The 20,591-nt window shown below is 51.9% G+C and overlaps 1 protein-coding gene across 1 annotated transcript in view; it reads left to right on the forward strand.

Moving 5' to 3' along the window:
- Positions 1-19,409, forward strand: part of PTPRT (protein tyrosine phosphatase receptor type T) — a 511,569-nt gene extending 492,160 nt beyond the window's left edge. The window contains exons 24-30 of the mRNA XM_087819279.1: positions 317-466; positions 1,171-1,344; positions 4,803-4,934; positions 13,511-13,636; positions 14,522-14,685; positions 17,497-17,632; positions 18,351-19,409. Coding sequence (XP_087675405.1) covers positions 317-466; positions 1,171-1,344; positions 4,803-4,934; positions 13,511-13,636; positions 14,522-14,685; positions 17,497-17,632; positions 18,351-18,404 — 936 coding nt within the window. The 3' untranslated portion in view covers positions 18,405-19,409. The remainder of the gene's footprint in view (positions 1-316; positions 467-1,170; positions 1,345-4,802; positions 4,935-13,510; positions 13,637-14,521; positions 14,686-17,496; positions 17,633-18,350) is intronic.
- Positions 19,410-20,591: the final 1,182 nt, after the last annotated feature.

Genomic DNA, 20,591 nt, shown 5'->3' on the forward strand with positions numbered 1-20,591 from the left:
AGCAGCCTTCAGCAGGCCAAGATGACAGCTGAGGGGACAGGGGCAGGACACCAAGAGCACCTGCAGTAGCACATCCACAAGCTTCTAACTTTTACCTGTGACGATGCTGTTCAATCTTACACAAGGGACAAAACTCACCATAGCTGAGGCCGTCACAAAGCATGTGGAAACTTGGCCCTTCCAGTTATAGGCAGGAAGGTGGGGATTCTGCAGTGCAGGTGACGCCCATCCTTCACAGCCGCGGACTCAGTGTGGACACCCAGTCCCAGTCACTGTTTTTACTGGGTGCCCTGTCTGCTCTGCTCTGATGTTGCAGGAGCAATACGTGTTCGTGCACGACGCCATCCTGGAGGCGTGCCTCTGTGGCAATACCGCCATCCCCGTGTGCGAGTTCCGCTCCCTCTACTACAACATCAGCAGGCTGGACCCCCAGACCAACTCCAGCCAAATCAAAGACGAATTTCAGGTATGAGCACAGCCCAGGCCCAGTGGCGCAGCCGGCGTCAGGGGCCCGGAGCACACGCGTGGGTTTCTTTGTGAGAGCTGATGTCTACGGGCGTCCAGCGTCTGCAGCTGTAGTGGCTGCAGAGTGAATTCCAGAATATGAACCAGCCGCGCGCTGCTGTGGTGCCCATCACTCAGCGATGCCGACGCTTGTTTTAGCTACGCTTAGGTTTGAACTGAGGGCATGTTTAGTTCTAGGCCAAGCTGCGGGTGGAGACAGGTGTATACACACAGGTCGGTGTGAATTTCATGCTCCTCTGTCCCTGAAGAGACGGGTTTTCTCAATATTTCTGTACAATTGGAGTGTGTCCTAGACCCTCACTACTCAAAGTGGGGCTGGAGACCCACAGCATGGCTTCCCCTGGGAGCTTTGGAAATGCTCCAGGGTTGGGACATGAGACTTGGCTCCCTCTGCCCCCAGGACAGCTCAGTGCTTGGAGCATCGGCCCGTGCACCTAAAGGTCGCGGGTTCAATTCCCGGTGAAGGGCACATACCTGGGTTGCAGATGATAGGATATCACCACAGAGGAGGAACCGCCCTGGGAAAGGCACCAGAGGCCAAGCTGGAAGGATGGAGATGGGGGGTCAGGCTGAGTTTGAACATCACTGTCCCTCTGTTCTGGGCAAGCATCCGAGCTGTCTGTCTATCCACCTTTGCACCCGCAGACCCTCAACATCGTGACTCCCCACGTCCGGCCCGAGGACTGCAGCATCGGGCTCCTGCCTCGGAACCACGATAAGAATCGGAGCATGGACGTCCTGCCCCTGGACCGCTGCCTGCCCTTCCTCATATCAGTGGATGGAGAATCCAGCAACTACATCAACGCGGCACTGATGGACGTAAGCTGAGCCCTGCTGGGGAACGCTCCTGCTGGCTCTCCAGGAAAAGCTCGTCCCCAGGTGGAGGTGGCTGGGCCTCCCCGAGCATTCTCTCCTTGCTTTTGATCTTGCTGGCCCCAAGGACCTTTGCTCCCCCTGAAGGCTCTTGTCCAAGCCCATAAGCTGTGCTTTTGACTCTTTTGCTCCCATAAAGAGTCTGGAAAGAATTGACAAAAGCTTAAAGTGGTTCCCCTGACACCACCACCTACCTAGTCCCCGCTCCTGCTGCCAACAGAGCTGACTCTCAGCCTTGAGTGCAGCTCGGGGAATATTCTACATGCCAGGACCTCCCAGACCTGTTCCCAGACAACTCCTGTGCAGAGGCAGGAAGGAAGATGGCACCTAGTAGATGCTCAGTCAGTGCAGTGGGAGGCAGCAATGGGAACGTGGACTATTCTGTTAGGGGCACTGTCTCCTGCTTTCTCAGCATCGGGTGCTCAGAAAGGGTACCCCACCCCAACCTGGTTTGGGATTAGCGGGTTATGTCCCTGCCCCAAAGGGTTCATGCTCCTGACCAGCATGGTTCTCCCTGGGTCCTCCAGCTACTTCCAGTTATTGTCCCCACACTTCTGGGGAGTAGAGATATTTGCAGCAAGAAGGAACCAAAATCGTCTAGTCTCATCCTTGCACTTTTCAGCAAAGGAAGTTGAGGCCATAGAAGGAAAGAGACTTGCTGAACGTCACCCAGAGAGCTAGTGGTAAAGCCAGAACCCAGGACTCCTGGTTCACACTCTAGAATTCATTTATTGAGCCTCCCCACACCACAGTTTACTCCATTCAGTAAGACTCAGACATCTTGCCTCCCGATGTTCAGGATTGAGAATACCATTGCCTGATGGGGGATGAGCCCTGCCAGGCTCCCTTCCCCACGATGTCATCCACCCAGCCCAGGTGAACCTCCCATCTCTCCCAGAGCAGACAGGAACAGGAGGTACTCTCTTCTGGGGCCAAGACCACCAACTACCTCTCTGGCCTCTGAGCCTCCTGAAACTTTCTCTCCAAGGGTCGTAGATGTTGCAGGCAGAGAGATGACAAGAGGTCAGTGCCTGTCCCAGTTCTGTAGGGATGTGCTCTAGCCTCTGCTCAGAGGGTGCTCAAGTCCTCCGTGGAAGGCCTGGGCCCAGAATCAGGGAGAGTCTGGTCATATCAAATAGCTGGAAATGGAAAGAAGACCTCTGGCATTAGCTTTGGAGCGTTCCAAGGTCAAGGGGTGCATATATATATGTATGTGTGCATGCATGTGTGTGCATGCATGTGCAAGTGTGCATGCATGTGTGGTAAAAGATGGAGCCTGGGGGTGCACTCACACTTCCAAGTTCCCCTTAGCTTTGTCTTCTACTTGTCACGACTCCTGCTCCCGCTCCCTGCCTTCCTCATCAAAGCAAGGATCGCACATGCTCCTGGCCTCCGCTTAGTAGGTTAGACACTGCCTGGAGTCAAATGCCTTCTTCCAAGCAAGCTCTGATGCTGATAGTATTCTCTGTGTCCACAGGGCATTTCTCCTGTGAGCCATCACTGGGGCCTTTGCCTCTCTTCCCAAAAAAAAAAGTCCTTATCTGTATTCCAGCTCAGTCTATGCATTATCTGGTAACCATAGCAGCTTTGCTCCCAGCAGAAAAATATGAAGTCCTCTGGGTTAATTTTTAATGTTTCCCTGGTAAGGGATGATGTTATCCATGAAATGGATTGCTGGCTGGTCCCTGAAACCCAGCAGGAGCACGGATCTCGAACATATTTTCAGATAAGGCTTTGTCAGGCATGCTGGCCTAATAGAGCATTTATCACGGGCACGGGGGAAGGGAAGGAAACTAACGTTCACCGAGCGGTGGGCACCAGGCCGGCCCTGGACTGACACTGTCTGGCTCGCGTTTGCCTATTATTATCCCATTTCTAGAGGAGTACTGGGTGTCAGGGTATCCCCATGACTGTCTCCAGGCAGACTAGCTGAGAAGCCATGGAGTCAAGGGTCCGAACCCCAAGTCTTTGATTCTGAAAGCCTGATTCTTTTCCATAGTTGGCAATGGCCCAGAGACCTGCTGTATGCAGGGAGAGTTTGGCTTTAGGAAAAACTATTTTGCCTCCAGACCTTCCTCTGACCATTCCACTGGCCAGGAAAAGACCCTTAGAACACAGGACCCCCAGTGCATAGGTGGGATCCACCATTGCATGGCTTTTTTTGGCCACAAGTGCCCTGAGAGATCACAGAGTGAACGGGTGCTTTGGATCATCTCCTTGGCAGGATCTTTGCCTGGTTTGGATGGGTGATCTCCTCTCCTCTCCCCATCTTCCTGCTGACCTGTGACTCCACTGAAAACATCTGGAACTCCACTAGGGACCCTCTCCTAGGAGAACTTGTTGCAATCATGGACTATTTTTTAGGTTTCACAAACCACAAGTGAGGCGGAGAAGCTCCCCAATCTTTCCAAACACCTCACAGGACTGTAACAAATAGGGCCCTGTCAGAGCTTAAGGTATAGTCCAGACTCTCATAGGCCGTTTTCTCTGGACCTCAGTTTCCCCATCTGAATATGGGACTGCATTTATTTGTCTTCTAGAACTGTACTGGGTGTTGGTGTGCCGGCACAATGTCCAAGCCAAGGCTGAAGAACCAAGTCAGGGGTGTGTCTGCCCTGACAGCAGGCTCACAGCTCCGTTCTTGCTTGCTGGTCTTTTCACACGCAAATCTCATTCAGTCTGTAGGACGTCATCCCCTTGGAGTTATGATTCCCATTTTCCAGATGAAGAACCTGAGATTTGGAGAGATCTAATAACTTGCCAGTGCTTAGCACCAAAAAAAGTGACTTTGCAAATGATGCCTGAATGAATGCATGGATGCATGAATGTCGGATGGATGGATGGATGGATGGATGGATGGATGGATGGATGGATGGATGGACGGATGGATGACATAATGGACAAGTGGTAAAGCTGAGTTTGAACTCAGGCCAGCTCAGCCTCATTCCAGCCTTGGGCAGGAGTGAGCCTCCTGCAATGTGAGCCCCTTCAGGAGCTCTCTACCCTGGGCTGAGCCGATCCTGCAGCACCCTGGGCAAGGGACACAAGACATCCCTTTTATCCCAAGAGAAACCTTGGCCAGGAGAACAGTGAATCTCCATCCAGAATCTTTCATTTCAGAGTGTAATGATGATTATTTGCTGAGCTCCAAGACACAAATAATTTATTTGGATAATCCCCATCCGAGTGACACTTTCCTAATGAAATTCTCAGTTTGGAAGAGAATGAGTTCATTAAAAAGGTCCCCTTTGCCACCAGGGTGCCCAGAGATAACAGCACGGCCAGGTGCTCTGTGTCATCTATTTGGCAGGTCCGGGGCCTCTGGCAGCCATCCGGGCCTCATCAGCATCAGAACATCACTGATGGATATACATTTTACAAAGCCTGTGTCATTCCTTTGTCAGAGCCACAAGCAGCCCGCCGCCTTTGTGGTCACGCAGCACCCTCTACCCAACACCGTGGCGGACTTCTGGAGGCTGGTGTTCGACTATAACTGCTCCTCCGTGGTGATGCTGAATGAGATGGACACGGCCCAGGTAGGAGGCCTGGCCACTGCCCTAGGTGCTCAGGTGCATTAGGACAGCCGTGCCCTAGAGTTGGAGGGAGAGCCCTGAGGTCCAGCAGAGCACTGCCTCTGCCCAGCCGAGCTGCTGTGTGATGGACACTGAGGCTGTGAGCACCAAGAGAGCCCACTCAGCCTCTGGCAGGGCATCTCCTTGCAGGCCCTGCCACCTCAGGGCCCTCCGTATCCCAGCAGTGACTCCCCCTTGTATGGGCTTCGTCTGGCCCCCTGCCACCCAGTCCCAGACTCTGTGCTCCATTCCCCAGGCACTGGTTAGGGCCTTGTTCCAAGTCATGCAGAGCTCACAGAAGAGACTGCTGTCCCCAACTCTGAGCGTCTCCAGCCCCACAGACTATCCTGATGCCTGGCCACACCCACCCACCCTGACCCCCTACATGATGCAGCTGCACAGACAGAGCCTGGGCTTGCACCTTGGACCCTTTGCCCACTGACCAGCGAACCATGCCCTGGCTTCATCAGAGGTGGTCCTCGTGTCCGGCAGGCTTTCTGCCTGAGTCCCTCTGGGTCTGACTGCTCCAGGCATCATGTGCCTAGAGCACATCCCTGGGCTCAAGACGCAGGACACGGATCATGCATGGGACAGTGTCTGGAGCCCACATCCCCATGCAGGGCAGCTGTTCCTGGGTAGAGGAGATGACACTGGCCTTTCGGGTTTTTGAAAAGCAGTCCTTTCACTATCGTGAAGGAAACTCCCAGTCACTCGGTGGCCTTGTGTGGGAATAAAATAAAAATGAATCTGAGCTATAGTCTCAGCCTCCAGGAGCTCACAGTCTGGCTACAGAGACAGATGAGCAAATTGTCCCCACCTCGCGTGGCAGCACTATAATAGAGGTCAGCGGCGAAGCGCTGTGCAGGAGGGAACAGGGAACAATTAATTCTGCCCACAGGGTGAGGGAAGGCTTCAGAAAGAAGGTGACCTTGGCCTTGAAGAAGGCAGCAGAGCTTTGGCATGTGGGGGATGGAGCAGTTGGGAAAGGACATTCCAGGCAGAGGGAGCAGCAGGGGCAAAGGCAGGGTGGGGTGAGTGCGTGCAGAGGAGCTCTGCGCAGTGTGGCGGGGCCCGGGCTGGGGCAGGAGACGGTGGTGATGCCAGAAAGGGCACAGGGCCCAGCTTGCAGAGGGCCGCCCATGCCGGGCTAAGGAGCTTGGGCCCTGGCCTGCAGCAAGGTGAGTGGTTGTTGTTTTTAAGGCTTTTATTTTGTACGCAACAGAATCCTTTCTTCATATTAAAAGTTTTTGTTCAAGTCCAATAAATGAAGGAGGTACAATTGAGACCTCCTAGCATTGAAGTGGGGGGAGGGGGTCTAGAGCTTCACCCACCTGGGCTTTTGGCTCCTCCTGGTACCTCTTAGAGAGTCACCTACCATAGGTACCTTTGTGGAACCCCTGGGGTTCCTAGGAGCACAGTTTGAAAATACTGTGGAAGGAGGAGAGCTATTGAGAGGTCGCGTGGTGGTGTGACAGTTTCCTGTTCGAAGGCTGAGTCTTGGGGCCAGTGAAGAGAAAAAGCTGGAATAAAAACCTGGAAACCTGGAGATTGGGGCGCAGAATGTTACAGATGTGCAGAAGATGAAGGGATGAGCTGGCTGAGGAGGTGACCAGGAGGCGGGAGAATGGAAGTTAGATGTGAAAACGCCGTCAGAGTTAAAGTCCCAGGCTTGGGGACCAGATGGATGTGGGAGAGGAATGAGAAGGAGAAGTCACGGAGGGCCGCAGGGGCTCTGTTCCGGGCAGCCAAGTGCCTGGGGCTGCGACCGGCCCAGGTGGGGAAGGCAGGTGGGGGAGCGCGAGAGGGAGCGGGGAGGGTGGGGACGCCGAGGGGAGTAGGTGACAGAGGTGACATTGGGCACGACTTGGGTTTGCGGTGAGAGACGCTGGGGACAGGTTCTGCTCGTTCCCTGGGCGTGTCTGCTGAGTACTGCTATTTGCCAGACGCTGTTCTGGGTGCTGGGACGCACCAGTGAGCAACACAGAGAGCAAAGCAGAAAACCCCCATCTCCCGGGCAGCCTCTGTTCTAGAACAGGGGAGACAATAACAGCACGCTCTCTGTAGTATCCTTATTGCATGTTAGAAGGTGACAAGTGCAGGGGAAAAGAAAAATAAGAGAGTAGGGTGATGAAGATCGGAAGGCTGGTTTGGGGGACAGGATGCAACTGTGATAGAGTGACCTACCGAGAAGGTCACATCTGAGCCCAGGTTTGGAGGAGGTGAGAGAACGAACCATGTGAGCATCTCAGGAAGAGCATCCGGTCTGAGGGGACAGCCCACACCAAGGCCTTATGGTGGGCACAGGCTGGCCCATCTGAGGAATAGCTTGGAGGCCACTGAGACTGGAGCAGTGTGAGTGTGGGGTCAGCAGCAGGTGACAGGTCCTGGAGAGCTTTAGGAAGAACTTTGGATCTTATTCGGAGAGAAATGAGGAGCCATTGACAGGTTTGGGGGAGAGGAGTGACTTGAAAAAGTAATTCAACATTTTTTAAAAGCACCTCCCTGGCTGCTGTGCTGACAATAGACCGTTGGTGTGGGGAGGGGGACGGGTGGCTGCTGAGAGTGGAAGCGCAGAGAACAGAGAGGGGCTTCGGCAGTAGTCGGGGTGAGAGGATATGGCCGAACCTTGGTGGTAGCGATGGAGAGGATTCTGGACATACAAGGTAGACCCAATAAAATGTGGGAAGTGAAAGAAAATAGGATGACTCCAAGGGTCGGGCCCAAGCAACAGATGGTTGGAATCTGCGATAAGTGTGAAATTAGACGATTTCCATAGAACAAAGACCCTGGCGGAGTTCCAGAGCCACAAGGCATCACGTCGGCTCCTTTGCCTGAAAGTGAAATGGTGAGCGAATGTCGCCCCATGAGCCCGTGAGCAAAGCAGAGCCAACAGAAGCCTGTTTGCTGTTCCCTTGGTCTAGCATCCCGTTTTTTGCTAAACCAGAGCTCAGACACAGAGTATTTTCAGAGAGCCTCACTTTGGGACACTTAGAGGAGAGAAGCAAAGGTCAAGGTCGTTGGCTAGAGCGTCCCCTCTCGGGGCGGGTCCGGGAGAATGACGATCTTTCAGCCCCAGATGTTGGTCGGTACAGCCTTTGAGAACTGATTCTCTAAATGCGAACGCATCAGGCTCAGCAGTTCCCCGAGGTTGGCTGCCATATGCAGCTGGCAAGCATCCCCTGGAACCGGCAGATGAATGGAGCACTTACTGATATAAATATCATCACCGCAGCAGCTGGGCACCTTTCGAAAATAAACAATGACACAGCGCGAGCATCAGAAAAGCCGCCCTCAGCACCTGGAGGGGCGGCTCTTTGAAGTGGCATCAGCATTTGTGTGCCAGGGTGCCCGTGCCAAAGCAGCCTGTAGCTGCAGCCTGCGCAGCAACTCTGGCAGGGCAGCCCCAGGTCCCAGGCTCATGAGATTGCTCCCAAGAGGACCAGTGCCACATCCTGTGGTTTGACTGGGGACCGTAGGGCTCATGTTGGCGGTGTGGCTGAGCTACCTGTAGGTTGCAGCACATAAGGTTGATGGGGTTTGGGGAGGAGTCTGCGCTCACTGTCATCCTGACCGGAAGTCAAAAATTGTTTTTTAAGTTGCACAATTCAGTTGTCTCTTTCCTACCTGTTTCTAAAACCTGCCCTGAGCTTTGCCTTCCACCCACCCCACCTTCCTCTGTAGATATTCTCCTGAAGCCCCACCCTTCCTTCCGGGAAACGCACTCTGATGCGACTGTCAGTGTCCTGTCCTAAGCCAGTTTCCACCCCCTTGCTGGAGATGCATTGTTCACCCCAGGGGACCGTGGAGAGGCTGGATGGAGGAGGGATGTGGGCATGGCACTGATTACTGTCCCTGTGCCCACTGCCTCACCCACCATCTGTCTTCTTTAACTGGCTACAGTGTTAAAACCAATTACATGTTTTCGGCTCTTTATCGAATCTAGTTAAAGGAATTTTATAATCACTGACCTGAATTTTAAAACCAATTCAGGTGGCTTTTATATTTTTTTCTCTTAGCAATACTAATTCACTTCACCTTTGGGTGGCTTGGGATTGGTTCCCCTGCCCTGCTCCTTGGATCACAAGGACCTTGACAAGTCGGGTCCTTAATTTCTAAGGCTGTGACATTCCTTGGCTTTTCCATTTTGCCAAAGTATTATTTAATTAACGAAAGGTATAGCTAAGATGCATGGAAATATGCTTTAAAATTGTTTATTCCAAAGAAACAAGCCATATGCTAGTTTTCATTCAGCACATTCGGGCATGTTTATTCCAGAGACTAACAAGCTTTCTAATTCCATCAGCAAGAAATGATGTTTAGCAGTGGAGCTGCCTTAATGTTTGTTACAGTTCACGTGGGAATTTGCTCTTTGCGCGGCCCACACAGCCATGGAGGCCACTTGGTGGAACCATGTGTGGCAGCTATTCCCGGGCTATCCACAAGTGCTTCATGATTTCCCCCCAGTTTCACTTGTTCTGACAATAAGTAGCAAAAGTCACTCTGCTTTTCTGGGGGCAGCATGGTCGTTTCTAAGTCAGCAGCCATAGCAGGACCGCTTCCCTCCAGGTGTGGTCTTCTGCACTGGCTGTGTGTCTGCAGAGGGGAGGCCACTGTGGACAGACAGCACCTCCCTCCCCACACCGCCGGTAAGAGGGGAGAGTCCTGGGGTATGAGGTCGCAAAAGGCTGCTGGTCCAGGCTCTAGGCTGAAGGATTTGAATCAATTCTTGGAGAGAGCATTTCGACAGTTTTCCATCTAAGGAAGAAAATACCAAAGTGTTATTGCTTGTATGTGTGGCCCCGGGTCAGCTGAGACCTCATGGCTTTAGAGAATCAAGTGGACTTTTGAACCCCCCATTTCCAGGCTCTTAAGAAACCATAGGTCTCTACCCCCAAGATTTCTATAAAATGCTGATGCTCATGTGTTCGTGGTCTGGCCCCTCAGACCACATATGCGGTCTCTGCTCTGTTTCTGTGTCACCCAGGAAGCAAAGTTCAGGTCCTCGCTAGTTTCCACAGGAAATCAATAACATTGAGCACTGTGCATGTTATTATAAATTTGCTGAATATTTAGGAGGTTGGGGGGGGGGGGGCACATGACACATCGATTCCCCTTCGACCGTTTCACTGGCTCCGCTGCACCCAGCCTTCCTCCCCTACCTCCTAGGTCCCCCTCCAGAACAGTGCCCCCATGTCCAGGATGCCCCCATCCCCACTGCTCCCCCAAGCTGGTTGATCAGGAATTTTCACAAGGGCAGTCCTTTGGGTATAACCCTAAAGAGAAATTTTCATAAGAGCTACTAAGTGGAGGGAGAAAAAAAAGACTTCACTTTATCCATCTCGTTGGAGTGGCCTCCCCCACATTGCCTAACAATTATAGCTCACATTTACTGAGTGCTCACTAGTTACAGATCCCTGTGCTAAGCAGACACATTAAGATTCACAGCCACTCATAACTCAGACAAGCTAAAAGATTTGGCCAACTCATTCAGCTAGAAAGTGACAGGGCTGGGATTTGAACCCAGGGCACTTCTAGTGGGAGCCCTTTTGCTACACTGCATACACAGCCAGAACGGCAGCGCCCACCGAGGCTCGACCCCAGTGCCTGGGCACCAGGACAGCCTCGAGCTAAACCACAGAGGACATTTCTTGTTGATGAGAATCATTTCTGAGCCCCAAAGGGTCACTAGGAACACTTGGCTTCCCCCCTTCCTTCTGTCCCCATGGCTAGATTATGTGTGATGTCCTGGGCTGTGGGGAGACCCTGATGACCCTTGGCAGCTAAAACGCGACATCTGCCCACAACACCCGGCTGAATGTCACCACGGTGTTGCTGATGCGATCTAGAGAATTAGGGAACTTGAGTGAAAGGGTGGCCCTGGTTTAGAATTAGAAGGATTCTGCAAACTTCACCAGCCCTCTGCGCATTACAGGAGAGTGACCTGGAAAATCAAATGCAGAGAGGTGTCCCAAATATAGAAGTCTTATTTGAGGCATAGTAGAACCTATTAGCTTGAGAAATTGGTCTGGAAATCTTATTAAAAGAGAAAAATCATTCCGCATTCTCTCCAGACTGAAAATATTGGGGGTAACAGACTTTCCCTGATGCCTCGGACCCCTGTACCTGATATCAGGATCACAGTCAACCTCTGGCAAGGCTAAATTCAATGCAAGTGATAAAGGCAGTTATTTTTTTTTTTAATGGGCAATTCTGATGAGTTCTGATTTCTCTGGCTAGCCACAGATTTATCGGTACTAGTCTCTCATTATCGGGAAGGGTGCAAGGCAGAAGAGCCAGTGGCAAAGAGAAATGAAGTTCAAATTGTGGATTTGTCATTACTGCCCAGCTCAGCAGATGACTGTCCAGCCACGGGGCCCCTGTGCCCAGCCCCCCAACACACACACACACATATACACACACATTAGTATGCTCCATTAACCCCCAGTGGAGACGCCAGGACAGCAAGCACCACTGCGTTAGGAAACCTAACCTTGCACATCTTTGCTGTTTGAGTATTTGAGACGAGGTAAGAAGAATTCTTCAGCTTTAGATGTTAGGCATTATCGTAATTGTTATTTTCGTTGAGCACTGATAGGTTCAATGATACTGTGAATGGCTGGGATTTAGTGGGTGCTTAGTCCATGCCTGTTTGTTCACATGCATCATCTCCTCTATTCCCAGAACAAGCCAATAGTACAGGTGTTGGCCAGCTTTCTCTGTGAAGGACAAGATAGGCAATATTTTAGGTTTTGTAGGCAATGTGGTCTCTGTGGCAACTACTCAGCTCTGCTACTGTGGCTCGAAAGCAACCACCGGCAGTAATACGTAGACGAATAAGTACAGTGGTATTTCAATAAAACTTGACTTACAGAATCAGGTGCTGGCCAGGTGTGGCCTGTGGGCCACACTGTGAGCAGTGTCATCCCTGAGCCGGAATGTGAGTTCCACAGCTAGGAAGGAGGGAAATGGAGACGTGTGCATTTCTGTCTCCTGCATCTTTCCTCCTCCTGGCTTTTCCATTCTGGCTCCGGTTCTGGAGGAAGGATAGAAAAAAAGACACTTCTGCATGTGACTGGCCAGGGTGAGTTGGCTATTCTCTCTCAACAAAAGGGACAGTGGTCGCTTTCATGAAAACCCTGCATCCGTGGTGGCTGAGAGGAGGCCACCGGGTTTCTGTGGCTCACCTCTCACAATCTGACTCCTTGTCTGCAAGCTCAGCGGAGGCTGTGGCAGACCCCGCTAATGAAGGAACTGATCCCGAGCTGCCCTCAGATGCCTCGGAGGGTCTTGTGAGTCTCAGCTCTGTCCTCTGGGCAACCCCCAGGTCGAGGGTCTTTCTAACACGTGGCCTTTTTGTCTGCACTGGGGTGGCCCCTAACAAGCATGCAACCCAATCTTAGCTCCCTTCTGTGCCCAGTGCCGAGGCCTGTAGACCTGGACAGGGTCCACTGTCTGCCACCATGCCCCTTGGGAACCAGGAATTTGAGGAGGCACGTTTGCCCCTCTTTGAGCCACAACCCCTGCCAACTACCTCACTGTTCTTTCTCCAACTAAAGTCAGCTGGTGGCTCAACAAATACAGGGGAATGAAGAATCTATCTCTCTTTCTTGATGAGACTATAAACCTGAAGAACGATTTGTGATCTTAGGCCACAGTTAATGTCAATCTCTGTCTGCACTGTTGATATTTGGGGCCAGAGTACTCAGTGGGGGGAAGTATACTTGCCTTGGAAGATGTTTAGCAGCATCCTGGCCTCTCCTCACTAGATACCTATAGCAACCCCCAGGTGTGACAATCAAAGATGTCTCCAGGCATTTCCAAATGTCCCCTGGTGACAAAACAACCTCTGCTGAGACACTGTGTTAGGTTGAGGGGCAGTCGTTGCCTTTGCTCTCAGCCATAGGATCTAATTCCCAATTCCAGACAAACAGGAAAGATCACTTCAAGAGCTCTCAACACCATGCTGCATCACCTTTTGGTGCAAGGTAAGCATAATTATCCCCATTTCACATATGAGAAAACTGAGGCTGGGTCACACAGCTGGTCAGGAGCAGAGCCTGTATTTGCACCCAAGCCTACCTGATGCCAAAGCTTAAGTATTTTCTAAAACTGCTCGTGATCTGATCATGAACATTGTGAAGGTTTTCCTGGATGGGGAAGCATTTGCCGTGATTCGCGTTACTGAAAAGAAAACTGGGGATTGTACCTGCCCTTCCCTCGGTGTGTTCTATCTAATCCTGACAGCAGCACGTCAAGGTAAATATCACTCTCTCCATTTTACAGGTGAGGGGAGTGAGGCCCAGCAAGGCTGACAAATGGTGTGAAATCAGCATAGCAAAGTGTTTCTGTGCTCAGAGCTTTGACTTGCCCACAACTCCCCCGAATGAGTGGCCGCTCCCCCGCGGGGAAGCAGAGTCTAATTTCCTACGCGATACCTACGCTCTAGCCAGCGTGTTCTGCTGACAAGAAAGGCTCAGTGATGACATGAAACTAACCCCTTCCCACCCTGTCCTTGCCTCCTCCTGTCACCTCCTTCCCAGCTCTGTATGCAGTACTGGCCTGAGAAGACCTCCGGGTGCTACGGGCCCATCCAAGTGGAGTTCGTCTCCGCCGACATCGACGAGGACATCATCCACAGAATATTCCGCATCTGTAACATGGCTCGGGTAAGCGTGCGCCGCCATTGCTTCCCGTGCCCCCCAAAATAGAGGGAGGCTGCGGGGAGAGGAGCCTGCCTGCCAGCCGAGAGTCTGTGCTGTTCTCTCCCGATCATCTCGTCCTTGGGGAAGTGATGCCTCTGCCGATTCCAGCTCCAGACCCAGCCATGGCGCCAACGCAGAGACGCGCAGAGCGGGGCGACATCCCGCCTGCCATCTGCCTGTTTCCTGACACACTTGCTGCCGTGTAGACAAAACTTCTTAGAAATTAGCGCTTTCCCACTGTGTCGCGCTGTTTTGGCATGAGTCGATGCAGCCTTTGATTGGCTCCAGTAAGCTTTGGGCTAGACCCTGGGAACAACACCAAAATGAAAGAGAGTTGCTTCCAAGAAGAAATTCACTGCTGGGTGGAGGAGTATAGGGTGGGAGGAAGCAGATTAGTAATCTATGAAATGGTGGCTATTTGACTAAGTGACTTTAGTCTTTATTGGGGGCCCAGGATGAACTGAACTCAGCCCCTCCCTCAGGGTTCACAATCTACTGGGAAAGTGAGATATATTCTGGCACATGAACCTCAGGGAGAGAGATCAATTCTAACTGGCAGAGTCAGGGAAGGCTTTTCCTGAAGAAGGGGACATTTGAATTGGGTTTTGAAGACTGAGTAGGAGTTTTCCAGGTTGAGAGGGGGTGCATGCAGGGCAGCCATGGCAGGAGAATCAGTGTGCACAAAGGTATAGAGATGAGTAAGGAGAGAGTCTGTGACTCTCCCCACAATGACATGGCTTAGACCTCATTTAGTCTGTCTTCCACACAGTGCTGCAACCCCCAGGTATCTGGAGGGCTTGCATCCCCACGTCCCCAGCAAAACAGCCCTAACAACTTCTCTGTTCTCAGCCACAGGATGGGTATCGTATAGTCCAGCACCTCCAGTACATTGGCTGGCCTGCCTACCGGGACACCCCCCCCTCCAAGCGCTCTCTGCTCAAAGTGGTCCGGCGGCTGGAGAAGTGGCAGGAGCAGTACGACGGGAGGGAGGGACGCACCGTGGTCCACTGCCTGTGAGTATTGTACTATGGAGGGGTCTCTAGGGACACAGAGTGATGGGTGCTAGGATGGCCTTGAGGATGTGGCTGGGCACAAATACCAGCCCTAGGCACACCTGGTTGTACCACATCTCAACATCCCTTAAAGGCCAATGGGAGTGTATTCAAGGAACTGCAACCCTTTAATGGAATGGAGTTTCTAGTCTGTTGCCCTGAACTAATGTTATATGACATTTACTGATGCAAAACCTGGTGCCCTTTCCCCAAACACAGAGGGTGGACAGAACAAACCCCAATGCTCCCAAAAGGGAGATAAGCCCCGCCCTCCAGCAGGAGGCACGATGTGTCCCGCCAGTCACGAGAAAGCTCAGGATGAAGAGGGTTCCACCAACTAGATGCTGCTCTATTCTTTCCTGAAGAAGGATGGGAATGGGTTGATTAAGTGAGCTTAATGCCAGGCACTCAAAATGAGTCACCTCATTCCATCCGTGAGGTAGATTTCATCATGTTACAGTGAGAGGACTGGGGCACAGACAGGGCAAGGCATCGGGCAGCTAAGAGAGGAGTTTTGAGTTGAATCCACAGTTGAATCCATCACCCCACACTGCCTCTGAGTAAACCCAGGGATTCACCCACCGTGTCTGCAACACATTTTCCCAGGACACCGTGGGCTCCGGTCAGCTGTCTTTATACCTCCATTACTGGGGTGAAATGGAACCTTCACCTCATGTCTTAGGATGGGCAGAGCTAGGGCACGGGGATTTCCAAACAGCCCCTGATGTCATCTTGCAGGATGGAGGTCAGGACCCTTAAAGCACTGTGGCTGGAAGCTATCATCAAAGAAATCACTTAATTTTGTGAGTCTCAGTTTCTTCATCTGTCCAATGGGTATGTTGAATTAGGTCATCTTAAGATGCTGTGGGGCTTTGAAATATTTAGAAAATAAACACAGTTTATCTGCCAACATACAGAACTGCACTATCATGGTAGCAAATATGCAAATGCCTGGGTCAGAGTCTACCACAGGAGTATAAAGTAATCTCAGAGAGGGATCCTAGAGACCTGGGACCCAAACAAATCAGGAGCCATAACAGCTGGGTATAGAACACTTGATTCACAACCATTCACTTTGCTTCTTAGAACCTGAAAATCACTGGGGAGACATGACCGAGAGGGCCTCCCTCTTTAAAAAGGTGTGTTAAAGGAAGATTGAGCCAAAGTCGGGCCTTCTTCAGAATAAGTGTCTGTGGAGCTAGTGGAGGCACTAATAGCACCTTGACCTCAGAATTGAGTTGTCTTTTCAAAACCAGCTTATCATTCTCCTCTTTCTAAAAGGTGGTGCATGCATATCAGAAGAATCACAGAGCTTAGAGAGAAGTTATACGAGAGGTTATACACACACACACACAGCTGAAGGCCACCACCTGTAGCATCCCCTTTTCCCAAAGGATGCAAGCCTCAGACTACAGTCCAGGAAGATGCCATGAGGTGTTGCATGTCACATTGGTGGGTGACATCAGCCAAGCTGAGCTGCCTCTGCTCACATCCCAGAAACTGGCAGCTGGTCCCCTGCCAGCTAACCCCTGCTCCCTTCAGTTCTCTCCCACACATTCAGGTGGCCTCACCTATAGCACAGAGCGACACCCATCCTATCAGGGTCTCACTCCACTGGGCCCAAGATGCCTGCGTCCACCCACCTCTTCTTGGACCCTGCTGTTCTTGCTCCAGAAAATACTGAACCCTCCCTCCTGGGGGTCCCCTCCTACTCTTTCCCATGGGATTGGTTTTTAGTCTTTTGCAGGAGTACCTTTTTATCCATGTCTCCCTTCGCTGAGGCAACCAGCAGTTTGAACCAAAGGAAAGCAGAGGGTGTCCTTCTATCAACAGGGACCTTGGCATCCCTGGTGATCAGGGACACCAAAACAGACACTGAAATGCAGGCACTTGCCAGTGAATGGAGGGCAACTGTCTGTACTTGAAACATCTGGTGGTTGGCTGTCCTATAGATAAAACATCTGGGAGATTGACTGAGTTCCTTAGTTTCTGTCCAGATGTTCTTTAGACACAGACCATTACATGAAATCATTAGTTACTCTTGGCAGTATGCCCAGGAGTTCCGAATCAGGCAGATTCTAAAAGGGACTTTCTGAGAAGAGTTGGAGGGTGTTCCCATGAAGATGACATATGGAGCATCAGAAAGATGGAGTGACAGGGAGATGACCGTGCCAAGCGCCCTCTGTCTCTGCTCTCTAGATCTGTAGGGTCTTGTTTAAACTGGGGTATACAAATAGAGACTTGTCACTTCAGGATACAGCATCTCAGACTCCCCAGCCCCCACCCAAACACCTAGGCTGGCTGCCCCTAGGCTGAGAAAGATGTCTCTGGTATTGTTGTCCTCAGTGGATGGGAAAATCGCATGTAACCTTCCACTGCCTTCACTGGATGTGTGGGCGGACCCAGAGCATCCTTTTAGATAAAGATGCAGGCACCACATGTATAAAGACACACTACCTGGCCTGAAGGTTGGGGTCCATGTGCCATGAGTGACTAGAACATGCTCCTAGAACCAAACAAGCATCAAGCTCATTGAACTCTCACAGGTCACCTAGTCCAACCTCTGCATTATATGAATGGGAAACTTGGGGCTCAGACAATGAAAGTCACTCAAGGTCAAAGCAGGTTCATGGCACAGATGGGACTCAAACCGCGACACGTGGCTCAGATTTGGGCTTTGGCCATTGCCTCACCTTACCTTTGCCAGGGCAGCCACTCCCCACACCACAGGTGGGGCCCAGGACTGTGGCTCACCTTTCACTCTATGTTTAGGAGTGGGGGCGGCCGCAGCGGGACCTTCTGTGCCATCTGCAGCGTGTGTGAGATGATCCAGCAGCAGAACATCATTGACGTGTTCCACATCGTGAAGACGCTGCGCAACAACAAGTCCAACATGGTGGAGACCCTGGTGAGTGTCCCCAGAGCGGCTCTCCTCTAGCCGGGGTGGCTCCGGTTCCCTCAACCTGAAGAAAATAGTGTCCAATAGTAAAAACACTCCGTGACTAGATGCTTTCTGAGCACCACACCACATCCTTTGCTCCCAACCTCACCAGCTTCCCTTTCCTACAGGACAGTCTGAACAGTAACCCTGGTACGACCCACTTTGTTTTCCTTCCTGCCCATTCCTTAGGAAAGTGTCACTAATTCAGGCTTAGGGGAAGGGATTCTGGGTTAGTAGAATGTGGATTCTGGTTTCCACCCAGTCCGATCCTATTCTAATTAACTTACGCTAATTTTACAGTATAAGGTAGTGGTAGAGGACACTGGAGAAAGGGGTGGAAAGAGGCTGGGTAGGCAGAACCCCCGATGAGAAGACCCGGTGCAATGATGGGGACAGACCGTCCATAAGGAACTTTAGTATTAGCCTTTAAACCTGCTCTAAGCGTGGTCCTATTCAAACTGTGGTTTGCAGACCGCCACCAGCAGCAGCACGTGGGAGCTTGGTAGAAATGCAGAATCTTGAGCCCCACCCCAGACCTACTGAATCAGAATCTACACGAATAATTCTAAGCTGACTGTTAACAGATGTAGATAAAGTTTTCTCCAAAATCCGTACCTCTAAATGCATTTTCCTTCCCATCTCTCTCCTGTCTCCCCTTCTCCCTGTCTGCCTCTCCTCCTCTCAGGAACAGTATAAATTTGTATACGAGGTGGCACTGGAATATTTAAGCTCCTTTTAGCCTGATGGGATAGGGAACCTGCCGGAGACCAGAGGCTGCTGCAGTCAGACCCCCTTTTCTGTGAATGGCAGTGACTGGGCTGAGGGGCGAAGAGGCGGCACCCTGCCAACTCTGAGGCGAAGACTGGTGGTCCCGTGTTCCACGGTGGGCCCTGCACCTCCCAAGGGTCTCCTGTAGCTATGGGAGATGCGGCTCTGAAAGGCCTAGGCTTCCTTATGCACCCCACCAACCACAGACAAGGACCCACACAGAAGTAGACCCATAACAAGGCCCCGGATTCCTGGTTCCCGCCCTCTTTCTTCTGCTCTTTCCAAGTGTGTGAACCTCACAGCAAGCGGACCTTGCAGTGCCGGGAGATGCAGGCTCGGCAGCACCTCCCCGGCCCTGCCTCTCCTTGAGAGTGGAGGTGATGTATCTCTTCCATGCTGTCGTGGAAATGATTGGGCTCTTGGGGTCCCTGCCCTGCTGCCCTCTGCAGTCTCCTTCAGTGACCTCTGGCACCAGACAACGAGATCATGTGACCTGGGGATGTCTGGAGACCACAGCAGCAGCCCCCATCCTGCCATCCCAACCTGCACGGAGCTTGGCCCACTAGTATTCTGTTCCCCTCCCCCAACCCGGGCCTTGGCCTTCTGCCACTCCGGGCCAGCCTGCTGGGTTCACAGCACTCCTGGATAAAGGTTTTCTTTGCTATTTTGTGGTCAGGGGAGGGGGTGGAACTGCAGAGAGCTTGGCTTCTCCTCCTTGTCTATGAAAAGGGACCCCCCACCCTGGAGCAGGGCTCTTGCTGACCCTGGGGTGGAAGCTCCTTTGGGAGGGACGACAGGATAGATTTATTTTCCAAAGTGTATATTAAAAAAACTTTCTTCGGGGGATGTAAAATCTAAGTCTCGTATGTCAAAAAAAAAAAAAAAGTGGGGAGGAAGTTTGGATCAAACCTGTCATCAGGCAATATCCTTAAAAGGTCCCACCCGGAGACAGCACTGCCACTGAGCAAGGGAGAGACGGGCTAGTGGAGACAGCGCCTTTGGTTTCTGGGGCAGATAGAGAAGCAGCTTTCAGCATAATCTTGGATATCCGAATTCCAGCTCCTTCCTAGGAAACCAGCTGCCACCTTGACCAAGGCCACTGTGGCCCCGGTTATGCTCTGGTTTAAAATAGACCAAGGGGATCATGCCTGGGAAACTGGGGTCTTGCCCAAAGTACGTGAGTCAATGACAGGAAACCAGCATTGGCTAGGCGTCTACTGTATGCCAGGCATGACACATACTCCATACGGCGCCCACACACCCCTAGAACCCCCACGGGAGAGCTGGTGACCTTTCATTATCTTTGTGTTACAGCTGAGGAAACTGAGGCAGCTTCCTTGGTGATGAAACTCTGGGCCCCACAAAGGCAGATCCTGGCAATAAGACTCATTTCCTTGTTCCCTTCATCCTTTCTCAGCCAAGCAATTGTTTTATGGAGGGAAAGCAATGCCAGAAACTTCTGGGCAGAGAACTCCACAAATGGAAATTTAATTCTTTCTTTTTGATGCCAGTTCTTCTGAGAGACCCAGAATTTCAGTTATAGTTTAGTACCTCATTCCCAGCTCCCCAGGAAAGCTAGTCTCCTGTAGTAATTTCTTAGCCAGTGAAAATAATTCCCTGTTCCCTCAGGCGATGAGGTCTGCCAGCCAGAGACACTCTGTCTACCTTGTCTCTCGCAGGTGCTCAGGCTCAGGACCTACAGCCTGGGTGCCCTGGGATGGAGGGAGCTCCATCGTGGAGGCTGGTCTAGCCCCAGACGGGGCAGGAGGCGCACAGGACTCAATAAGACACAGTGTTTGTTGTGTCTCAGGAGCTCACTGTATACTGGGGAAATTGAGCCACAGTGCAGTGTAGGAGCCGAGGAGCAGGAGAGACTGCCTAGGGCTTCCCAGAGGAGGTGACACCTACCCCAGCTGGGCCTCCACTGCAGGAAAAAGAAAAAAAGGAAATCCAGGCCAAGGGATCAGCATGGGCGATGGCAAAGAGGTGTGAAAAATCTTGGGGTGGGGGTGTATGGAGGGAGATCAGCCCACCCAGAGGTCAGGAGAGGGGTCAGGGAGATGGATGCTCCGCCCACAGTGCAGACTTTGCCCCATGGGCCACAGGGAGCTGTGAGTGATGCTCTCAGCTCAGTGTTGGAGAAGCTCCCTCTGGGGCC

The sequence above is a fragment of the Miniopterus natalensis genome, chromosome 7, assembly GCF_054644295.1.
Source record: "Miniopterus natalensis isolate mMinNat1 chromosome 7, mMinNat1.hap1, whole genome shotgun sequence".
Taxonomy (NCBI): domain Eukaryota; kingdom Metazoa; phylum Chordata; class Mammalia; order Chiroptera; family Miniopteridae; genus Miniopterus; species Miniopterus natalensis.